Source organism: Dipteris shenzhenensis, chromosome 24 (genome assembly GCF_047967505.1).
Source record: "Dipteris shenzhenensis isolate YYH24624 ecotype China chromosome 24, Dip_SZ_1.0, whole genome shotgun sequence".
In the NCBI taxonomy this organism is placed as follows: domain Eukaryota; kingdom Viridiplantae; phylum Streptophyta; class Polypodiopsida; order Gleicheniales; family Dipteridaceae; genus Dipteris; species Dipteris shenzhenensis.
This window is the reverse complement of record NC_141619.1, coordinates 18,152,959-18,171,711: the sequence shown is the minus strand read 5'-3', so window position 1 is coordinate 18,171,711 and position 18,753 is coordinate 18,152,959. Positions and strand designations below refer to the sequence as shown.

At 39.4% G+C, this 18,753-nt stretch overlaps 1 protein-coding gene across 1 annotated transcript; it reads left to right on the top strand.

Annotated features, from left to right (window-relative positions):
* Positions 1-16,038: 16,038 nt before the first annotated feature.
* Positions 16,039-16,903, top strand: LOC147886309 (protein CYSTEINE-RICH TRANSMEMBRANE MODULE 12-like). Its single transcript, XM_087395834.1, has 3 exons — positions 16,039-16,177; positions 16,356-16,482; positions 16,585-16,903. Exons 1-3 carry the CDS (start codon positions 16,135-16,137, stop codon positions 16,631-16,633), a joined length of 219 nt encoding a protein of 72 aa, XP_087251960.1. The 5' UTR covers positions 16,039-16,134; the 3' UTR covers positions 16,634-16,903.
* The last annotated feature ends 1,850 nt before the right edge of the window (positions 16,904-18,753 follow it).

Below are 18,753 nucleotides of genomic sequence, written 5' to 3'. Positions count from 1 at the left end.
CTCTCTCACTATATCAAGATGCTCTCTTCTATTTTTCATCTTTAGATTCAAAGCTGTTAGACAAAAACCTCCCCCCTTTTTTTGACTTTCAAGTGGTAAAACCAAGATTTCTTATGAGGAGGGAATGTAAAAGGTGAAATAGAACTACAAAGGGTGTGGGTTACACTTTTGTTTTTTAATACTCTATGGGGTCTATTATGATTCAAGTAATGTAATCACTGGATTGTGGGAACAAGCAATGTCATACTTGGGATGCCGAGGTTGTGGTATCAACTACATTCATTGATTCCATTGCGTTAGATGGAGCCGATACCCTAGAGGAATCCATCATTGCCATTACATTGAGGATAGAAGTGAGGATGTGGTAGGAAGCTTGCTACCATCAGTTAATCCCTTATGACAATTATGATAATGATTAAAGCATCATGGCTACTAGCAACAAGAACCTTTTTTGGTCTAACATACTGTCCCCTAGGGATCTTCAGAGTCCATCTCATTAAGGAACATCATTCCTCTCACTACTGGACATTTTGGATTAATAAGATAGTAATGCATTTGCAAAGGCACTGTATTGGCCACATCACCTACATGATGTGGAGATAGAAGCATGTGGTTCCCGTCAATAAAATAAAAATAAAAAAGTTAATCATGGGTTGTAAACTCCTCTTCTAGTTCCCTCTAGTCCTTGGGAACAAATTTTAATGGGTTTTCTCTCTAAGATTCCCACAATTGAGAATGGAAATGACTAGATTAATGTGGTAGTGGACATATTTTCAAAAATGATGATTTTCATCCCAGCAACCAGGCAATGTGATGCAATCATAGTAGCCATATTTTCTTCCAATATGTTTGGCTACATTTTGGATCCCCCCTACTATTGTATTAGATAGAAATTCAAGGTTTCTCTCTACATTGTGGCTGTCTATGGATAGATAACTTAAATGCTTCATAGCTTGGCATTCTCCCACCAATGGCAAAATTGAGGTAGTTGATAGGGTCTTGGTTTAAAGGGTCTTGGTTTAGTTTACCAAACTCTATTGTCAACACAAGCTCAAGAATTGGGACTCATGTCTTACATACATGTCGTATGGTTATAATAAAGTTCCACATTCATCCATAGGAAAGAGTCCATTTAAAGTTTTGCCATGATTTCCAGCCATCTCTCCCCATGGACATGGCTTTGTAGGCTCCTCATATCAAAGCATGTTCTTCCAAGGTAGCCAAAGATATTGTTGAGGTAGAGAAATTTCTCCGAACACCTTCAAGATCTACATAAACTAGTCCATCATACATTGCAACAAATTCAGGCCAAATACAACCACCAGGCTAACATACATAGGCAACCTTAGAATTCTGAAGAACGTGATATGGTTTTCCTCCATTTGCCAAAGTAAAGGTTGTAGCATAGCCCCCATGTTAAGTTCCACCTTGAGATATGGACCTATCAAATTTCTATAGTGAGTACATGAAAGAGCCTACCTTCTGAATCTCCCTTCTAGCATCTTTCTTCCTTTTGATGTGATTCCAAATTGTTAGCATCCCCTTCCCAAGGGGCATGTTGCTAGACCTGAAGAACAATAAGAATAGGACCAAAAGAGTTGTACTTAGTAGGCAAAAAAGGACAGATTCCTTACAAGGCTATGTGGATGGGTTTGGAGACTCTTGCCTCCAAATTCCCACACTTGAGACTCTTCCCAAGTTTGAGACTATGGATAGTATCAAACTTAGGAAGGGGGTAATGATGTGAATCCATCATTGGATTTGTAATTTCACATAGTTCATGACTGTAATAAGGCAATAATGCCATATATTTTATCAATTCTAAGCCAAATTTACCCGTGCTATGTCTTGGAGCCAAGATAATGCAACCACGGTGGATGCTTTGTCATGTCCAATGTTATAGGGTCTTGAAATGAGGCCTTAGATAGGCTTAGGCATGGTTATATGAGTACTTAGTTTCAAGGGTCTAGCCATAGTAAGATATCTACCCAAATTAGGTAGCCTTGTTAGCTAGGTACAGATTCCCAACCTATAATGGAGGCCCTACCATGTGCCCATGATGATGATCCAAGTCACACCATTGTAGTAGTAGGTGCTCCGTGATATGATGAAGTGAGAAGTAAGATCACTCCACCAATTGAGGTCATTTGCCTAACATTAAAGACCTATTAAAGACTTCCCCCTTTCTAGAATCAATCCCTTGATTGTATGGGGTTTCATAGACATATCTTGCATCACAAAAAATTTGGACTCAAAAAGGGGCCCTTTGGAGAATTACTAGAGGCTTGGATAAGGGAATATGGTATCCATGAAGGAGATTATGCCGTGTGGACTTCTCTATAGCAGAGGCTCCCCAAATCTAGGGGAAATTTCATTTTTTTTTCAAAATACCCCAAAAAACATCATTGGTGCCTCACAATAAAAAATTATCTTTGGTAGGTGTGCCCTGACCATGTCAAGCCTCCTTGTTTTCCTCCCGTGGCAAACTATCCCCTAGCTAGAACTATGCTCACGTTTTCCATTTAGTTCAACCATTTGGCCCAAATTTTGACTTCCTAATGAGCTCTCTCCCTATTCTTTCTCTTCCAAAACGTTTCAAACATTCACTCCCGCCACTTTCTAGTAGCTGGTTTTAAAATATCTTCATTCCACTCTTGATTAGTCATTCTCTCTCCTCTTTGCTCATGTTTTTCTTCCACATTCGAAAATCTCTCAGAGAAACTTCTGCCCAAGCTCTGTTCATCCCTCTTCTCTTCCATTCATCCTCTACTTATTTCACTCTCTCTTAGAAACCAAAGTTGTGACCTAAATTTGCTTGGAAGGAGTGAGAAAAATGGGCATTTTTGGTTCTTTCCCTATGTTTTTGGAGTATAGAGAGTAAACTCCTGAAGTTGCGACCTAAATTTGCTTAGAAGGAGTGAATAAAATGAGTGTTCTATCATTTTCGACTCTTTCTCTACCTTTCATACTTTCTAAGTAATGAAGTGATTTTGCCTTAAAATTTTTGTTTGTATTAAGTAGATACGCTTTTGTATCACACTTTGTCTATATGTTTGTTACAAAAGACAAGGAAGAGGGAGAGATTGAGGTAGATGATATTTAAAACTACAAGATGATCTTTGACTTTTTTTTCTTCACTGGTATAAGAGGGATAGATAGAGGAAGGGAAAGAGAGAGAGAGAGAGAGAGAGAGAGAGATTATTTCGAATTGCTATGTTTTTTTCTATTTGAAGGGACGAGTGAGGGAGAGAGATATAAAATAGTCGTTTGTTTTTTCATGAGTATAGGAGGGATAGATAAAGGGAAAGAGAGAGAGAGAGAGAGAGAGAGAGAGAGAGAGAGAGAGAGAGAGAATATATTTGAAACTACTATGTTTTTTTATTTGTTTGAGGGGATGAGTGAGGGAGATAGACAGAAAATAGTCATTTGTTTCTTTCCTAGTATGGGAGGGGTAGATAAAGGAAGGAAAGAGAGAGAGAGAGAGAGATATTATATTTCGAGCTGCTATGTTTTCTTTTGTTGAGGGGATGATTGAGGGAGAGAGACTGAGATTGTATTTCAAGCTGCTAGGTTTTAGAAGTATTTGAGAAAGAAGGAAGAAAAAGAGATCCTAATCAAAGAGTTTTGGGAGGGAGAGAGAGAGAACGATATGATATTGATAATGTTTTCTTTTTTTGTGGAGAAACAGAGTAGGAAGATAGCATATCTAAACTAAGTATTTCAAAATAATTTGATGTTTGTTTGTGTGAGGGGTACCTTGGAACATAGACTGAGAGAGAGAAGTATTCTATGCTTTTTGAAATAATTTTTTGTTTGTATTTGTCAAAGGTTTAGTTCAAGGAGAGAGGGAAGGAGGGGAAGAGAGAGAGAGAGAGAGAGAGAGAGAGGGAGACTTGCAAAGAAAGAGAAAGAGAGAGATAGAGAAAGAGAGAAGAGAAGACATAAATTTTGAGGGTCTATGGAAGTAGAAAGAGGTAGAAAGAGCTAATTTTAATCATATGGTACAGAGGCAGAAACTATGAAAGTAGAAAATGATAGATATAGAAGTAGTTTATAGTCTGTTGTATTGAAGAATGTTAAGGATGAGCATGGGGAATGGATTCCTCAGCTCTCTATAGAAAATATTTTTGGATCACACTGCAACCCACTAATTGTGGGTGCTACAAAGTGGGTCGAAAGGATGCAATGGACATCTCTAAACATTGGAAGGGAAGGATCTTAGATTGTGAAATTTCTCCTGGCAATAACACAGTGACACATGTATACATTCAGCATGTCGTTACCCATGCAAACATATATGTGCATCCAAATAATATGAAAAATAATATGTTTAAAAAATCATATTTGGAAGGCCACTGGGACATCAGCAACCATGTGCATGATTTGTATGACAAAAATCCCCTGCAAGCCCTAAATTCAACATCGTGCGACCAGAGCCTAATTTTTGTAGAAATTGGGCTCTGGTCACATGATGTCAGATTACAGAAACTGAGCTCTAGTGGCACGATGTCGGATTTAGGGCTTGCAGGAGGTTTTTATCATACAAATAATGCACATGGTTGCTGATCTCCTAGTGGCCTCCCAAATATGATTTTTTAAACATATTATTTTTCATATGTGAAAAACCCTTATACTTATATATTCCTGAAAATTGATGTTTTATTAATTTATATAATCTTTGAGTTTTGATGTGATATGTTGGTTGCATGATATCTTATGCATTGATGAATGTACCAGACACAAGGGTGGAACCAGAGGGTCTTCTGGTGGGGGGATGGCTGCAATCAACCACTAAATCAACAGAGTGGCTCAACACATTTTGGTGTTCAGATGGAAAGCTGAATATCATGAAGTTCAGGATCCTCACTCAGATGGTGAAGATGAGGCCCATCCGTTCTACTACAGATCATGCTGTTTTGGTTAGGCATAGTGTAGCTTTATTTTTGTTTTCAGACACATGATCCGGTCCTCTCCATAGTATCATAGCTATTGTGGGGCTAGCTGGCGTTACAGATTGTCGGTCTATAGAGAATGAAATTGTGCAACCCTCTTTGCTTCAACAAGCAAAAAAGGGATCTGAGCCAAGCAGAAAGAAGCGTAGACTAGAGCAGCTTATGCGTTCAAGTGGGTGCTCTTTGTAATACTACTCTATGTCAATAAAGAATACAAATTTCAAATTATTTTCTCTTCCCGCTACTACGGAACATTGTTTCCTTTTCCATGTTAAGTAAAATTGAGTATTATTTTCTTTTGCATGTTCTATTGAGATTTGGTGTTTATTATTTTATTTTGCTGTTGTATATGTCATCAAACATTCTTTTGTAAGTAAATTGAGATTGCATGTAAGTAAATTAATAGATTGCAAATACAATAAAAATAAATTTGAGATTGCACATACAAAGACAATTAAAAAAAAGACATTTTATTATATTGAAAAGAGGCTGATACAAGACGATGCCCATAGGTAGAGTACATGAACTCTAGTTATCGCCCAAGGTGGAGCATACAACATCCCTAAGTGCCCTTGGGCTTCCTAAGATAGACAATAAACTGCATGTTTTTGGTGGTTACTATAAACCTTTTCCTATGGATGGCAGCTAGCTGGGTGTCACTAGGTAGGCCACAGCTGCATGCTACATGGCAAGCAAGGCATCTCTAGAAATACACTAGGGATCCTCCACAACTCTGCGTCTATAAAACCGAGACATTGCACTATTGTTAAGGTCTTGCATGACCTCGCGTATCACTCTTGCGAAGCTCACTATCCGTCGGGATGAGTAGATTGATGGACTTTTGAAACTTTCTGATCACCTGAAGTGTCAGTGTCCCCAGCTTGAATCTGTATCCCCTCACTAGAGGAGGGCCTCTTTGCTCTTGATGTGGAGAGCCTCTTCTTGGATGTTGAGGGCCTCTTTGCCTTGGACCTAGAGCTCGGTGTCCTCTCCCCCGTTGGTGTGGACCTTGATTGTCTGTTCTTGACTTAGTCCGCTGCTCTGTCCTTCGTTGTTCCTCTTCCTCATGCTCCTCCTCTGTGCTCTCTGAGTCATCGGCCTCTGCATAATGATCCTCTTGTGCCTTCCTCTGTCCCTTTGTCTGCAGGCTTGCTCCTTGCTCCCTGTCTGGCTTCCAGATTGGTAGTTTCTCCCTTTGACGGGGATCATTGAGGGGAGCTATCACTCTCTCTCTTTGAGTCTAGAGGTGGGTCTTGCTATGCGAGTCTCCGTGGTTCCTTGATCTTGGGCCTACTAGCCATGGGGGATGGAGAGAGTGTGCGAGAGAGAGGGTGAGGCTGTGAGAGATAGGGTGGAAATGTCAAGGGCAAGTGGGAGTGGAGAGCTCTTTAAACAATGAAATGAAAATGAGGGCCCATTCTTTTATATAGGGCCCAAAACCCTATTTTTTAAAATACTTTTTTTAATAAAAACTCTAAAAAAAGTAAAATTGGTGCAACCTTGAGCTAAATACTTATAATTAATATCCAATAACTCAAAATCTATCATTTGTACTACAACTCATGGCCATTATACATTGGCTTTATTGCAAATCACATAACTAAAATTACAAATAAATTCTGAAACTTATGCATGGGCATCCACAGTGGAAGAGTCTACACCATCATTTTCATCTGTCTCCACCCATACGCGCCCTTGTCTACGATGGGTTGCATGCCACCTTGCATGATTCTATCTTGCATTTGATGAGTTGTATATTCTTCTTCGATGTTCCTCATTAACATCTTGCACTGCTAAGGATTCTTTGAATGCTAGTGTTACAGCAGCTACTCTTATTTCGATATGCCTATACCACCATTGCATCAATTGAACCATTGGGCTTGACTTAGTTCTACCACCCCCATGTTGGGTCGCTCTATTATATGCACAACATGCTTGCCAATGCGATCTTTCCATGCCCTGAGTGGACCACACTCCGATGCTTCCATAATTCCATGCCATGTATGGTGCATGAGCATATAAAATGTGCTGTCAAATAGAAAAACAAATTAGTAAATATAGGACATTCAATATGCACATCTCAATGTCCAAGTTAGAGGTTACCATACTGTGTGAAATGATTCTTTCCCCAAGCTATCTTTGTATTCCGGCTAAAGTCATTCACAGCATTGATGAAACACTGTGCATCATCATCTTCGAATCTTTTCTTTTGTAGCAAAGGTACCAAGCTATCAAGAGCTAACCACACTCGCGCCTTTTCCAATCTTTTTTGTCCCTTCCCACCTTGTTCACAATAGGCATTGTGTAACTTTCTCCATACATCAAACTCATTAGCATGTTTGAGCTTGTCATTCTTCTTCTTTGTAGAAAGGAATTTTAAAGCCTTGACACCACCAAAGCTTGGCTTACAAGGATCATTGCCTGTTTTTCCATATCTTTCCTCATCTTTTGTAATCTTTACTTGCCCAAAGTGTAGTCCCATATCTGAAAGAACCTTTTCAATTCTTGCAATCATCCTCTCACTCTCTTGTTGGGGCTTCAAGTTATATGCATCAATGATGCACAAATGCACCAACTTTTCAATTATTCTCACAATAGCATGAAGCGCACAAATGTGTACTCGCTCAAGAGGAATTTCAAGAATTGGGCTCCATGATGGATCCTTCCCTGGAGCATCCCTATCCATGGTGCCTTAGTTTGATCTATCTCTACAAGTTCAGAGGCCTATTGCTTTTGATTCTTTTTACCACCCTTTGCAGATCCTCTCATTTGCATGCACAATCAACAAGGACGGCTTGTATTTGCTCCATGTGCCACATTAAACATGCATTTAATAGTCTTGAGGTCAATAACTAGATGCCATTCTACACGGTAGGATCCATAGCCCTCAAGTTCAAGTAGCTCACCATTGTTATGACCTTTGATCACACTTGGGATATCGATTTGGTAAAAAAACCACTTCAAAATTGAATGCGACTCTTTCGGCACCTGCAAAAAAAACTCACATGTTATTTCAAAATATTCTAAGACTTTTTACATTATTGCATTGAAATTTAAATTTCCATCATACCTCAAAGGCAACCAACCACCAAATCTCTTGTTCTAATTGCACACTGAACTGTCTTGCATCATCAAGCTCAACTTCAAGGTCCAGTATTCCATTCATCATTGTCAAACTAACTCTTTCTAATTTTTGACCTTTGACCACCTCACTTTCATCGAGCTTTAGTATAATCTTCAGAGTACCATTGCATTTCTCCATAGGCATATCATAAAACTTCACCATGGCTTGTAGAACTCTTCAAACATCCATCACAAAGTTATTATTAACTGTCAATTCCAAAGGTTGATACCACACACAGTTTGAAGTAGAGAAAAAATTCAGAGTGTGATGAGATCATTGCTATGGAGAGTGATGAGTTGGCATTCGAGGGTGGAGACAATAATTGTAGTACTTGAAGTATTGTCCAAAGAGTTGAATCTCAATATTGATTAAGTCCTTTCTAAAATTTAGGACAAGTTTTCCAAATCCCTAGTATATCATTAAGTGAAGATTGGAGGATCGTGACTCTAAGTTTTTCTTCTTTTTTGGCCTAGCCCTAGGGGAAGGACTAAGTGATACAAAAACTAAGTTGTCTACCATGAAGAGAAACAAAAATTCTCTTTCTAATAAAAGCATGTGATATTTTTATGTGGTGCTGCCAGGGTTACACACTTACATGCAAAGACACACACACATAGAAAAAATTCAGAGTGTGATGAGATCATTGCTATGGAGAGTGATGAGTTGCCTTTTTAAAATTTAGGACAAGTTTTCCAAATCCCTAGTATATCATTAAGTGAAGATTGGAGATATTGCCGATCGTGACTCTAAGTTTTTCATCTTTCTTAGCCTAGCCCTAGGGGAAGGACTAAGTGATACAAAAACTAAGTTGTCTACCATGAAGAGAAACAAAAATTATCTTTCTAATAAAAGCATGTGCTATTTCTATGTGGTGCTGCCAAGGTTGCACACTTACATGCAAAGACACACACACATTCACCTCAACCACTAAGCTAGGACCTCATTGGAGGGGCTCTACATAACTTGATGTGCTAAAAAATCTATTCCAGATTCATCTCAAGGTGTGCTTGATTTCATCTTGTATCTTCTTTATGCTTGCACTCATAGCTTGGCAAGATTTGGAGAAAAATCAGTTTGGCTTGGGGAAGTTGACAACCAAGAACCTATATTCTCTGATCTAGGAAAGAAATTATAAAGAGGCACCTTTTGTTGTTCCAACCATTATTGGTCTGCATGCGGCCAATGCTACCTCCGCACCCTTTAAATATTCAAGAATGTATTCCAAATGAGTTGACCCAGTCCATCATACCTCTCACATTTCTTGATGGACAAAATATGGCTAAATGTGATCGTCTTTCAATGACTACATGGAGTTTATAATCACTTTCACAGCATCACTGTCCTCAGGTTATTTCCCCAAACCCTACTATATTGGAAGTGAGTACGCCTTACATCATGTTCTCATGCCCATGAACATATCACCTTTACTAAAGCCACGGTAGATCCAATTTGGACGTGGGCCAACATGTTGGCTAGTATCAATTTCTCGGACTCGTTTTCCCAAACGCTGCAAGTCTTATACCACTCTAAGCTACCCCCCTCAAATTTGTGCACACCATCATTCCATTTTGCTAGAGGAACTTCCCACTTGCCTTTGATATGTTGGTACAACATCCATTGGTGGAGATAATGGTGTATTGGAAAGGCACTACGCGATGTAACTTTTGGAAAGTTGAGTTTCACTTTCTTAGCTTTTTGTGTGTCTATGATATGACCATATCGATCTATGTTGTGGGGTGTGCCTAAGCTAGGCTAGGACAGATTTTTTCATGTATGCCTAAACCAAACACCTCGAGTATGCCTATTTTGGACTCCTACACCAACTTCAAAGAAGTAGGCCTTCAGTGCCCAACTCCCAAGGTGCTGCAATGAAAAAATCCCATAGGTTCTTTGCAATGTCGTGTTGAACACTCTGATCGACCACTGGAGAGAGGCTTATCGATGGGGACCCAACGCCTATAAGATCAGGGTACCTACAGAATCATTCTTGATACAACTCGACCACCATGATGACAATGGTGTTTCAACTCTAGCATGGAAAATCTCAACCCAAATTGAGAGCAACGTGGAGGTAGAGAGGAGACCAAGTTGAAGAAGGAAGGTTGCAAGCCAAAGGAAGACATGGATTTTTTTTCCCTAGCCATGGATTTCCATTTCCCTAGCCATGGATTTCCATTCCCATAGCCATGGTTTTCGTTTTCTTTAGCCATGGATTTGTGTTTCCCTTCACCTTCATCTGCCCCTTCCCCTTCCCCTTTCCTTTTCCCTTCCCCTTCCCCTTTAAATTGTTTAAATAGGATGCATGTTTCCTTGTTTAAATAGAATGCATGTTTCCTTTTCCCTTCCCCTTCCCCTTCTCTTTTTTTGAGTGAATGTCACATATCTTTCTTTGGGAACTTGCATTCTAAATTGTAGATGTAATGTTTGCTTTGATTCCATGAAGGATGGCAAGCAAAGGATCAAGTGGAGGGGCTAAAAAGAGAATCTTTGATATTGCTACTTTGAGCATCAAAAGCAGTGAGTCAACCATGGTGGAGCTAGGGAGAGAGAGATAGAGTGAGCTTTGATGTAGACACTCTAGCTCTAGTACACTGAGTGCCATAGGGGTAGTCAAGAGGACTCCCAAACTTCCACCAACCTCCATCAAACGATCAATAGAGAGTTCGTTGATTATGGATACTCGAGGTCAATGGATTATTAAACGAATGTATAGCCTTTGCTTGTCAGAATTCAAGAGGGTAGTGATGGACTTCCATAAGCAATCGCAATATAAAAAAGATTATATTTTGCAAACATTGAAGGAGGAGTTCCCACTGCCTCATGAGGAGCTAGAGTTTGACTCCCACTAGATGTTGAACAAGATGGTTGTTGTGCTTAAGTCACATAGAAAGACCAACTCCATAGTAGCAGAAAAGTAAAGAAATTGGGTCGAGAGACCGAGAGTTGGAAAAATTATAAAGAAAGAATTAAAGGATCCCAAGAAGTATGATGAACAAAAGAAGGTGATGGCAATGAGGAAGAGTAAAGGGGGACAATCCCACTTGGGCTTGGGCAACAAGGCCCAATTTTATGCTTATTTCGTACGTACCTACTGCTCACTTCTTTTAGTATATAATTTTGGAATCAACATGTAAATCATTGAAACTAAGATGTACTCTTGTAATGTTAGGAAATGAAAATTGACAGGGAGTGCACCGATGGTGAGTAATCATATGTGTATGAGAACGGTATGCATGCTTACTCACAAAGAGAGGAATTTGTGCCCTTAATGAATGTAATCCCTTTCGATACCCATTTATTTTCAAATGTAAGAATTAACAACTATAAGATATAATAACCTCTAACACCTATGCTTGCTAAACATGAGGATGGAGACAAACACTTGACACAAGCCCACCAAGAGGACCAAGAAGGTGGAGGAGCAAGAGGAGGGAACACAAGGTAATAGGAAATTTTATACTCAAGCAATGTAAACAATATAAAATGGCCACTACAGTGCAACACAGACGTTAATAAAAAAGGGCAGATTAGGGCTTGGCCAATCCCTAATTTACCCTAATTTTTGCTTCCAAAAAACATAGGCCTCAATATTTCTCTTGATACACCTTCAAGAATTTTTAATAGCATCGATATTAGTGTTGATACTACTGTCAATAATCTATTATTAGCATCGATATTAGCGTCACAGTAAATGTAAAAAATTGTAAGCATTGGAAATAGTATTGATATTAATGTTATTATTTAGCCAAAATAGAAATTATCAACAAAAGTATCAATGTGGTGTATTTTGATGCTTTCTTATCGACACTACTATAGACGAAAACTACGATGCTTTTTAGAGTTTGAAAAAAAATTCCCAATGTAATTTTAGTTTAAAAAAACATTGATAATGGAGTTTATGGTTCTAGTGCCACGTGGTCAAATCAGTCTCCAAGGTTAAATGCATTCATTTTGAAGTAATATTTAATGTTACCACGTGGTATAAGTAGTTATTGTACAATACTTTTTTACATTAACTAGTTAGCTTGTAGAAACTATATCTTGGAAAATTTCTTACTGAGACTTTAAATAAAGAATGTTCTAATAGGAGTTAGGTCACCATTTTAAATCCCTTCTCCTTTCTTTTTCTACTAGGATTAGAAATGTATAACCAATATGGGTTACTCAAGCATTTAGCATATTTTACATGTGCGATCTATGTGATGTGCATGTGTTACAATATTGTTAGATGCATATTGCTGCACTTTAAGCTCCAAATCACATCATGGAAGGGAAAACCACATTAATGAAAACTATACACACATGATGGGGTTTAGTAAGCTAAGATAAGGGATTTAAAAAAGATTCCTTATATGCATACAGGGGGTTTCATGAGATTGTTTTGCATAAATGTGCTATGTCACATGTATGTCAAGCTACACATGAGACATGTAGCTTGCAATAGTGCATGGCAAGTTAAAAGTTCATTTTGATAATAGTTTAATCTTTGAGGAAGCTATAGCAAATGTGTACCTAGTTAAGGACATTTACGCTAATTTATCATTGGACATGTATATAATTGCCAATAATGTGGTAGAGATAATATTGTAGACATTAGTGCTCATGTTCTTATTGATTCCATTCAGAATCGATTTCCCTCCCTTAAAATTTCACGCAACAAAAGTATGCATAAGTGCTGTGATGAGTGGGTGAAAGATAGGGCAAGTGGATCCCAATGGTGCATTTATTCTCCTTTACGATTCTTCATATCTTGATCATAATAACAATATCTATTTTGACCAAAGTTTCAAAATAATCCTAGGCATGAAGAAGAATCTATATCCTCCTTTGACATTTCACACATGAAAAGTAGGCAGATGTGATGTTATTAGTAGGTGAAAGATGGTTTTGCAAATGGGTTCAGATGATTTATATGGTTTTTTCTACATCATACATATCCATATGAGTAGCAAATATCTTCTTGACCTTCTTGAACTCTTTTAAGAGATGTGTGATTAAGGGTGTGAGGAGATAATATATTTATGTAGAATAGCTATGTTTATATCTATTGTTGCTTGACCACCATCAATGTAAATTCCACTATTAATTAATTCTAAGCTATAATCAAGCTTTTTTTTTTGAATTTCATCTAAACTTGAGTTAATACTTGCTTTATTGCACTAGAGGTTCTAATAAAAACTTTATAAAATCTAGAATAGATGATACATTTTAGTTGTTTCATGTTGTCAAACAATACCTACAAAGTTAACCTAAAGATACCAATGCTCATGACTTCCATTCAAGATCTTGGCTACATCCATTGAATTAAAATGTCTCAAAAATCAAAGAAAAGATGATTTGGCTAAGGGCATGATCACATTATCAAGATAGCATGTTTTCAATTTCATGGAATGTTGGATGGAGATTGCTTTGGTATGTGATAAGCACATGCGTAAGGAGTTTTGTCCAAAAAGGTGTGAAAGGCATAATGTAAGATAGTAATGGGTTGGATTCATAGCAGATTGTCACCTTTTTAAATAAGTCCAAAAGGTCTTTAGACTGATCACACTATATGGTCACATCATATGGCCACATAATGGTCATCGTCTAATTGTTCTCACACCTCTCCTATCAACAAAATACAACGTGAGTTCCCCCTATAGTACTTTACAAATATCTAAGCTACCATGAGCATGAGAACATGGGCAAAGCATGCTTCTCTACTTATATCAAACCTTACTATACTGAATTAGATAGTAATTATGTCTACTAAAAAGACAACCAAAGGAAAAGAACTTGTATTTAAAAAACATTGATCTCAGTAATTGAGTGAAGGGGAGGATCTCTAAAGTGACACCTTACCTAAAGGATTACCACAATTCAATGAATAGATTAATTTTTAATAGAATAGAAAGACTACAAGTTGATTTGTCTTCGTAATCTTAGAGAAGTGGAGGACCCCTAAAGGAAGTGAGAGAGAGAGAGAGAGAGAGAGAGAGAGAGAGAGAGATTAAAAAGATAATAATGAGAGGGGCAAAAAGTACATGATTACAACACACCCAGCCACTCACACACTCAATTTGAGGCTATCTTAGTGATTAATAGAATAATCAACTTAGTGAAGATTTAAATCTAAGGACAATTGGAAACACTGAGTGAGCAGGTTCCATATCTAAAGCACTCATCCAATGGTTAAGAAGTTGTAAGAAATAAGATTGGTCTAACTTCACACAATTCTTTCTAATATTAATACACATATTTGTCACCTCCATAATGGAGAATAGTAGTCCCTCTCTTAATGGAATCATGCACAAATAAACCATGGCCAGCGCCTATAACAGTTGACTCATGCACCTCAAAATCCAGGTAAGGTGGGAGAAGGGCTAGCTGCGGAGAAAACTGGAGGGACAAGTGGAGGGGAGGGGAGGTAATGTGGGAAAAGGGCTAGCTGAGGAGAGGACTGGAGGGACAGGGAGAGTGAGAGGGGAGTAGAGAGGCAAGATTAATTTTTCAAAATTTTTTGGGAGGAGTGGATGAATTTTTCATTCCGAGCCTTCTAACTAATGTCGATCCATGTTAACTTAGGTTAGTAATGTTCAATTGGGGATTAATAATTTTGCTTTTTTGGGTTAAATTGATTAATTAATTGGATTTTTACTATTAAAAGTTGAGTACCGGGACATATCTATTCGAGACCAATAATGTGTGGACACTTTGACAAAAGGGTAGGCATTGCTCACCCTACTAAGGATCTATGGAAAGTAGGCTAAAATCATGGCCGATGGTGTTGAATCCTTTATTTCTAGTCAAGCTAACCATCTTAGGGCATGTTTCTATGCCACCCCAGATGCATGCATTTGGGTGGTAGTGTGAGCACCTTGTGGGTTCACATACAAATTTTCATTCAGGTGGCGATGGTCTTTCGAGCGTCAAGGTGTGCAAAAGAGTCATTTGGCCACTAGTGTGCTCAAGGAGTTGAATATAACATTGAGTTAATCCGACTCTTTCGTTCAAATTCACAACCTTGCCTATAGTCGCTTTCGTTCACATTGTCCCTAATTTTCTCTCATTTGCTCTCCCATGCCTAATGGCCATCCTCCCACCATCGATGGCCTAACGAGTGTCACACCTTGCACTCATGGAAACAAGCCCTCAAAGACTAGATTAGTCTTTTTGTGTTAGTAGTTGTTAATGGACATTAAGGGTTGCCTACTCTTTCCTCGTCCTCCTTTCATTAAAGCAGAGGTTGTCCCACCTTGTTCTCAAGGAAGTCCCTAGTGAATTGCCCAATTCTAGGAAGTCCTTAATTTTTCCTTGAATTGCCGAGTGCAGGTTAATTCATGGATGTCGAGGGCCCACGGGCGACCCTCTTTTAACTTGTGAAATGAATGCATGTGAGCATTACTCGTTTTTCTCACCCTCAACAGCGACGACTGGCAGAGGTGACAGCGACAAGCAAGTTGATGGATTTTATCTTCCAAAAAAGAAGAGAAGAAGATGCAAGTATCGGACGGCTAGAATTTAATTCTAGGCGACCAACCGCAAACCGCGTGTGACGAACACACAAACTGATGTGTAAAGCAACCCTCGGTTGCAACACCCTTCAAAGGGGTTTTTACCCTTCCCCATAAGGGAAATAGAGAGATGAACTTTCGAAAGAAGGACCGCTTTGGGACAAATTACAAAGAAAATGCCACATCACCCTTCAAAAGTAACTTAGGAGAAGTAACTCTTAAATTGCCCTTCAAAATGAAATTCTAGGCTACCCTTGAAATTTGAGGATTGGTGCAAAGGATGCCAAGTTGTTGATCCACAAGGACTCAAAAGCATGCAGAAAGGAAGGAAGAAAAAGACACGAGTGATGTGTAAAGGATGCAACGTCGTTGATCCTTTGCGTGGAGCACGCCTCAAAAACATACGGAAAGAAAGAAGGAAAGACACCTGTGGTTTCCACCACCGCCCACTTAAGCACTTGGGAGCCCCTTATAAATAAACCACTTCCTGTCGAAACATCGTATCATTGCCCTTCTCTAAGCTCTCAATTCAATCGACACGAACATTTCCCTCTCTTCTTGTACCATGGAAGATCAACCCGCTTACGCTTACCCTCCTCCTCCCCCAGGTTCCCCCCCTCTCCTCAGCATTTTGCCGTATCATCTCTGATTTTGTTTTGGGCTCTCGCATTTGCATCTTTTACCGCGCAATCGGTTCCACCTCGTTGCTGTGGAATCCATTGGGCTACCTCGCTGCCAATTCCACAAAATGAATTGATGATGACTGACCCATTGGTTCTGCCGCAGGCTATCCTCTACCCCAGGGAGCCTCTGAGGACGTGCAACACCCAAAGAAGTCCCGACGTGGGCGACTCTTCGCTCGCAGGAGTCGACCCAGATCAGGTCCGGAAGACAGGGGATTTTTAGAAGGATGGTAACGCCATAATCTCTCTCTCTCTCTCTCTCTTTCTGTCGTTGGGTATGTGTGTATGTGTGGTCTCCCTTTCTCAGGTTTCTGTTCCCATGTTGGATGCAGCTTGGCGGCACTATGTTGCTGTTGCGTTCTAGAAGAGTGCTGCGGTTGAGATCTCGCTCCTCGAGTGAAGCATATACAGTTCCCGAAGCCCTGAAAGATCCTTCCAGGCGAAGTTCACCTTCTCCTATAACATATAAGCATAGGTTTCATGTAGGATTTGGATCTGCTCATTCTTGAAAGGAATTTCTTCCATATGAAGGGAATCAACTTCCGTTCCCATCTTCCTTTCATGTTGAGCCTTTCAAAGAGCCCTCGTTATATAAACCATACTATTGATTGTATATGTATCTTTTAAACTTGCAAGTCCATTTTGATGCTATAGCACCGCAATGCATGTATGTGCATATAGACCTTGTGAATATGCGCGTGCTCACATGCATGGGAATTGTGCATCTGCACGCATACACTTGTATGTGTGTATGTGGAACATTAAAGGCATTAACCATTGTGAAGAATTCGTTATATCTCTACTCTATATTAAGGAGAGGTTTTAGTTATAGTGGTTAGGACGATTGGAGAATTGAGATCGTTGGATGAAATTCACACAATATGAGCTATCGATGCATTTTTGCGTGCGGGTATACACTTTTGGCATCTCATTAGGTGGGCGCAAGGATTCTCATTTCTCATTAGGTAGGCGCTACCTGCAAGTCCATCTAAACGTCATGCCACATCTTCTTCTAAGAGAGACGATGCAGATGTGGGATGAATTGATTCGACTATTCATCCCTTCCTATGGACTGCTGTGACAAAACATTTCCTCGTACATTCGTGCAACATCGCTCACCGAGGTGGTTTTAGGCTGCCGCGAAATTTTTCATAGACCTTGCGAATCTCTTGCTAGACGACTTAGAGCAAGGACACATGCTAGTTCTTTTGTCTCAATTTCTTGGTCGCCTTTTCTCTGTGGAGATCAGGAAGATTACCAGTGCCATCTTGCGGTTGGCTCAATTTCATGGCTCCTTTTCTCTATCAAGATCAGGGAAGATAGCCATTGCCATCTTGAGGGTTGGCTTTGGGGATGAGATGAATTATTGATGTCTCCTATATGGACGATCCATGATTTTGCATTTCCTTGTGATTGCAATGGGAAACCATGCCTCTTACATCATACAGTTGCCACACACAAATTCCACGCACAAATGCCTCTTACATTATACAAATGCCACGCACAAATTCCAGGCTGAATGAAATCAAAGCGAGGTTCCGAGAAATCAGAGGCTTGACAAATTGTTGGAGAGAATTCAGACACTGCGATGAAGTAACTGTCAATGGTCGTATTGGTGGTCAATACTTTCGTTCTTTGCCCAAGTGCAAGAACGATCACATCTGTTGTCAAGTCTCAGGTGTCTTAAGTGAATTCACACACTGCGATGAAATAATTGTCAATGGCCTTATCGGTGGTCAATACTTTCGTGGTTTGCCCAGGTGCAAGAACGATCACATCTGTTGTCAAGTGTCAAGTGTCTGCATCTACTTCAATAAGAAAGTGATTGGCGATAACAAAAACATTTGAATGTTGAGTTTGATTTTCTTCGATGATTTTTGTCTGTCGGTTTAAACAAGTCGCCAACTCTCTCAACATTAAGAATTTACTCGATCTGACTTGCCAGATTGTAGCGGACATGATTAAGGGTAACCCCCGAAGAAATTCGTAAAACATCATTAAGAACGATTTTACAACACAAGAAGAGGAACAGGTGAGGCACAATTGCTTTCGAGTGATGCCTCCTATTGAGTTCTGCAAGATATGTGCAAAGCCTTCTATTGAGTTCCGCAAGATCTGTGTAGAGCGTCGATCACTTGGTCCATAAATTATACAACTGCGGAGGTTCATCACCATGCTTTCATTTACAGAGATTTCGAGCGGCATTATTTTGAACATGATCGTTAGCAATCAGTCGCCGTGGTACGCTTGCTCAACAGATCGTTAGCAATCAGTCGCACGCTCTGATTTGATAATGAGGTGCTGCTAGGCATCGTGAAAAGATAGATTGTTGGCAATGAGACGCCATAGTACGCTTGCTCAACAGCTTATATTCATGTGCAGAGCACGGGCTTCATGCTAGTGTATAGTATCCACAACTAATTATTGTGTATAAATTGATAGAGTGTGCTTGCTCAACAGCTTATATTCATGTGCAGAGCACGGGCTTCATGCTAGTGTAT